Genomic DNA, 5,187 nt, shown 5'->3' with positions numbered 1-5,187 from the left:
TATGAAAGAGTCTGATTTGAATATGAAGAAAAACAAAGAAGTCAAACCCCAAATGAAAAAAATCCGTATTCACTGTAAAGAAAAAAAAAAAAAAAGAAAGAAAGAAAAAAAAAAATCCTTCGCCGAGGAAAATAAAATGGAGAGAGCTAATGCCAACCCAAGTATGATTTGCTTTTAACCAAGGTTGCTTCTCTTAGCAACAAATAAAAGAGTCTGGGGTTTGGTGTGCCTGTGTTTTCTTCCTGTATCAGGAGATGGGGAGGCACCAAGCAGCTGGCTATTACTTGGTCAGAAGGTGATGAAAGCACAGTAAACATGTCCTTAATAGAGCCGAACATTTGGTACTGGGTTTTATGCTAAGGCCCCTCTTGTTTCAGCAGGTCTGGGGAAGGGAATGGAACCTGCCAGAGAAAACCAGGCTGCTCCAGAAACTTAGGGAATCCAGCCTGCTTCCTGATCTCTGCCCCTGATGCAACAGCGGAGTCCACTCCGTTGAAGAGACCCCTTTCTGAGAGGTTGGAAAGAGCCCCAGGAGACAGCGGTGAGATGCCCTGAGCTCGCCCAGCCCACACGTGGGGACCCATCCTGACACAGCTTCCCATCTGCCGACAGGCAGGACAACTTTGCAACTTCCCTCACAGACAAGGCCCCTCCAAGCAGTGTGACCTCATCCTCCTGTGGCCCTCACATCCTTGTTAGACTTTCCCGAAGCATCTCGTCTGTAATAAATCGCCAGCGAGTCCAGGGCTCCACGAGCAGACAGTGTGTTTCATGGGTATTTAAGCAGCAGCATTAAGTGCTATCGGAATCTCTGGAATGTGTAGTTCAGATTTATGTGTATTAACAATTCTTTAAGGCTTGTAATAAGCCGGAGCACGCACGCGCACACACACACACACACACACACACACACACACACACACTCATACTTTATTCTAGTACTAGTTTTGTTCTAGAAGAAATGGAAGCTTCTGTAATGACAACTAGTTAGTAACGACAGCATCATCTCTACAACAGAAATAACAGCCAAATACCAGAACACACACGCACACACACACACACGCACATGCACGCACACACACACACACTGAGAGAGAGAGAGAGAGAGAGAGAGAGAGAGAGAGAGAGAGGAAGAACTTTAAAAACATGACCCTCAGCAGCACACTGCCACATCTTTAACAGTGGGCAATGCGATGCCTCGAGGTGCCTCAAACTGTCTTTCATTTTCCAGACTTAATGGCTGATTGCAGAAATCAATGTTACCATTAGTAACAGGGTATTTGTTATGGCATGATTTCCTCTGTCGTTAGGCAGTAGAATGATTACAGTATTAGCAAGGTGCTTTCTTTGTAAAGGGCTGGAGATATAACTTTCAATTTACTATCCATTATAAAGGGACTTTGGAAATACAGACGAAGGCAAACCTCTTACCTGCTCTTAGGTAGCGATTTTAATTTAGCAGTCTTAGACTAGTATATTTATTTCCCCTTCCTTCCGTTTCTTTTCTTTTTTTCTCCCCCTCAAACAGGGCCAGGATGCTTCAGCATTTCATAGACATTTTTGATGACAGATCTTTCTGCTTTGCTATTTTAGACCCCAGAACTATACCGCATGGGTAGTGCAGTGCAGTTGAAGACGCGCAGGCATACATCTGTGTTTTCAAACCTCTGCACTTGGCTAAAATCGTCCGGGAGGAAGGCGGTGCGACTCCCAGGGCAGGTGGGCCAGGCTGGGATTTCAGAACGGGACAGGACAGAGAGGGGGGAGGGTGGGCGAGAACTCTCACACTGAAAGGTTTGTGTGGATACAGTGAAGGAGTTCGGAATGGTCACCCTATATATTTGCATCCATGTCTGGAGCTAAAACACCAGCTCCTGGGTTCCAGAGGCCAAGCCAAGGACCAGGCTAGACTACAGATGGAGCTGAACAGCTGCAGGGAAGGGCTAACCCAGCCCATCAGAAAGCACACTACTCTCTTTAACCACCGGGAATGAGGTTGGGAAGTCTTGCTGATAGCCAAGGTTCAAGGTCAAAAGGACGGCCCTGTCTTGAAGTGGGGCATCACCCTGAAAGAAACAGACCCTGTCTAGCCTCCAGTCTGCCATGTTTTGTGGTCCGGCTACACGAACCCCAGAACAATCTTAAGGCCTGAGGCCAGTGTGCAGAGAACTAAGCAGTTTCGGGCAGGAGGCAGGGTCTTTCTACTAATCCCCTTTCCTCTTGGCAACCTACCTGAAGAAGACGGTGAAGAGGGGTGTGGACTATCCTCCTGGGCGCTTCCGGTCTGTGACAGACCACCACCGGCCCCACTCTCCTCTGTCACGTTAGAGGAGCCAGGGGTGGTGGAGCGGCTCACTGACTGGGACTCCTGGTCACTGCCTGAGCCTCTTCGCTCCTCCAGGCCCACACCCACGTGCAGAGCATCCTCGTCACTCTTGCGGTCCCGCTTGTGGACTCGAGAATGCACGACCACCTGGTGGTAGGTTCGGAAAACCCGTCCACAATCCGGGCACTCAGTGGGCTTCTCTTTCATGTTCCCGGGACCCTGCAGGTTGTATTCGAGCGTCTGGTTGAGCCCATGTGACAAAAATTCCCGACTGCCTTCTAGAGGGTCGAGCTTATTTGGCAGGTCTCTCTGATTGCCCACTTTAGTGCTGTGAACCAAATCAGCAGGCATTTTCTGTTTGGAGCCACCTGCTCCCACTAACACGTACTCCCGCTTCTCCTTATCAAACAGGACTCCTCCGGCGTTTGCCAAAGGGTCTTCGTGGTTGCGCGTGAGCTGATGCTCTTTAGATAAGAAGCCGTGCTCCATGGCCACGCCCCTGGCCATGAGCTGCCAGGCCTGATAACTGTTCACCGGGTCCATTTCTGCAGCTTTGGCAGCTGCCTGCAACCGCTCGATGCAGCTGGATTTCAGTGGTGGCACGAGGTTGAGGCAGCCCAGGAGGGAGTGCTTGTCCCCCTCGGGGACACTGTGAGCCATACCGGAAATGGGCGACAGTAGCTTTCCCAGAACCTCCTTCTCCTTGGCCGGGAGCTCCCCCTTGCCATACAGCTGGGAGGGCTCATTCAGGCTGGCCTTGTCCGGGGCCATAAAGCCGCTCTGCAGGCAGGAGAGGTACCTAGAATACAGGTTCGCATGGGCCTCCTGAGACAGGCCACCCATGGGCACCGACACCTCAGGCTCAGTGGGGGATTTATTCTTCACCGACAGCTTGTTGAGGTGGACCTTCATGTGATTCTTCAGGAACCAAGGCTCCTTGAAGCGCCGACCACAGATCTGGCAACAGTGCTCAAAAGAGTCCTTGTGCTTGCGCATGTGGCCCTTCAGGAACCAGGCCTGGCTAAACACTTGGCCACAGACCTCACAGCGGAACTCGTTCGCCGACTGCTCTCCCCCACCATTGGGGCCTTGGCCCTGGGCAGACTCTGCAGTGATGTGTGCCTTCTCCACGTGACTGATGAGCTCCTCCTCCTGCGAGGCCGCGAAGTCACACAGTGTGCACTTGTAGGGCTTATGCAAAATGCGGATGTGGCGGTCCAGCTCCTCTCGCTTCTTGAATTTGCCTTTGCAAAAGGTGCATCGGAAGCCCGCAGCTGGGGTCACCGAGTCCTCCTGCAAATTGGCCGGCTTGGGGGAAGGTGCTGGGTGGGCTACGTCGGGCACGCTGTGGTTGGGGGGCAAGGCCAAGTTGCAGGTGGCCAGCGGGGCCTGCTGGGCATGTGCCAAGGGCTTGAGATCAGACCTGGGCTGCAGCAGGCTGCCCTTCATCTGCTTGTCCCGCAGGATGGCCCTCTCCTCCAGCTCGTGCAGTAGCCGGTTCTCCTCACGTACCCGCCCGCGCCCCTTCCCCAAGTTGCCCAGCTTGTGGGTCCGCAGGTGGATCTTGAGGTTACCTTTTTGGGCCGCGCGGTGGTCACAGTAGGGGCACTTGAATGGCTTCTCGCCGGTGTGAGTGCGCATGTGCAGGGAGAGGATGCTATTGAACCGGAACCGCTTGCCACACAGAGGACACGGATACTTCCGGTTCTTTCGGGCATCGTCCTCAATGTCACTCATCTGAGACATGATGCCTAGGTTCTGCCCATTGAGGAACTGCTGCAGGTCCACGCGTCCATTGAGGCTGTTGTCTACATCGCGGCCCAGTTGGTTGGCCAGCAATGCCATTTGGCTGCCCATGGACTGCCCGCTCATGGGCACGTGAGCCTTCTCCTCAAGGACCGCAGGCGTCTTCTCTTCTGGATTGGGCCGCGGGTGCAACTCAGGAAAGGCATGGCTGAGCTGGGAAGTGATCTGGTGCAACTTCTGGCTCATGGCATACTGGCCATTGAGGACTGGGCCGCTCAGATGAGGCTCAGCTTCCGGTGCCGTGGAGGACACTCCAAGGCACAGACTCGCTTCTTCCATCCCTAGAAATAAAAGCAGAGTTTAGTACTGGGCCAGGTACAGTGGCTAGAAGAAACGATAGAATCATTTGGGGATGGGTGGCGGGCAGGGAGGACGTTTCATGACTTATCTACCCATAATAATGCTAAGGAATTATAGCAAAAAAATAATAATAAGATGAATTATTAAATGTCAATTATGCAATATGGCAGCATCCTCCAATTTATTTTGGGAATGGACCGTTTTCCTTGTAGTTTCTACTTAGAGACTGCGATTATTCATTCACATTTCAATGATTAAGATTTTACTATTTTCAACACCTAATAACATATCAAGGCTCTGTGTGTTCAATGAATACTGTTTTTTCCCTTCTCCAAGTTCCTCTACCTGTTGGTTCAGTCCAAAGTTTGCCTTAGCAGAGTGCCTTTCACTGAAAGACAAACGGGGCACTTTTTTTTTCTTTTGTTTACTATATTTAGTACACTTGATAGTCTGAGATGAAAGAGATCATTTTATGATTTGGCCACGGGGGAAAAAAAAACAGAGCCAATACCATGATATTTACTGGTACATAATAAAACAAGATAATGTTTTGGGAAAAAAAATAAAGTAAAGGACAGGCTTTAGAACAATAAAAGAGATTTTGCTTTAGTCAACAAAAAGTGCAGTAATATCTCATTAAGCTGATTAGTATGCTCCTTAGAAACAGTACTAGGTGCTGTAACACATGATTATAATCATAAAAATCCTTCAGTGTTTGCAAGGAAACATTAACGAGGTATATTAAATTTTAAGGA

The 5,187-nt window shown here is 50.2% G+C and overlaps 1 protein-coding gene across 2 annotated transcripts in view; it reads right to left on the bottom strand.

Moving 5' to 3' along the window:
- Positions 1-4,413, bottom strand: part of ZNF536 (zinc finger protein 536) — a gene marked incomplete at both ends in the record, with an annotated part of 248,529 nt that extends 244,116 nt beyond the window's left edge. The window contains one exon of one of the 2 annotated variants that reach the window (XM_080908756.1): positions 2,233-4,413. In XM_080908756.1, coding sequence (XP_080764882.1) covers positions 2,233-4,411 — 2,179 coding nt within the window. The remainder of the gene's footprint in view (positions 1-2,232) is intronic. The other variant, XM_080908757.1, reaches the window with a different exon arrangement.
- Positions 4,414-5,187: the final 774 nt, after the last annotated feature.

This window comes from Micromys minutus (genome assembly GCF_963924665.1).
Source record: "Micromys minutus genome assembly, chromosome: 32".
In the NCBI taxonomy this organism is placed as follows: Eukaryota; Metazoa; Chordata; class Mammalia; order Rodentia; family Muridae; genus Micromys; species Micromys minutus.
This window is presented reverse-complemented; position numbering and strand designations above follow the sequence as displayed.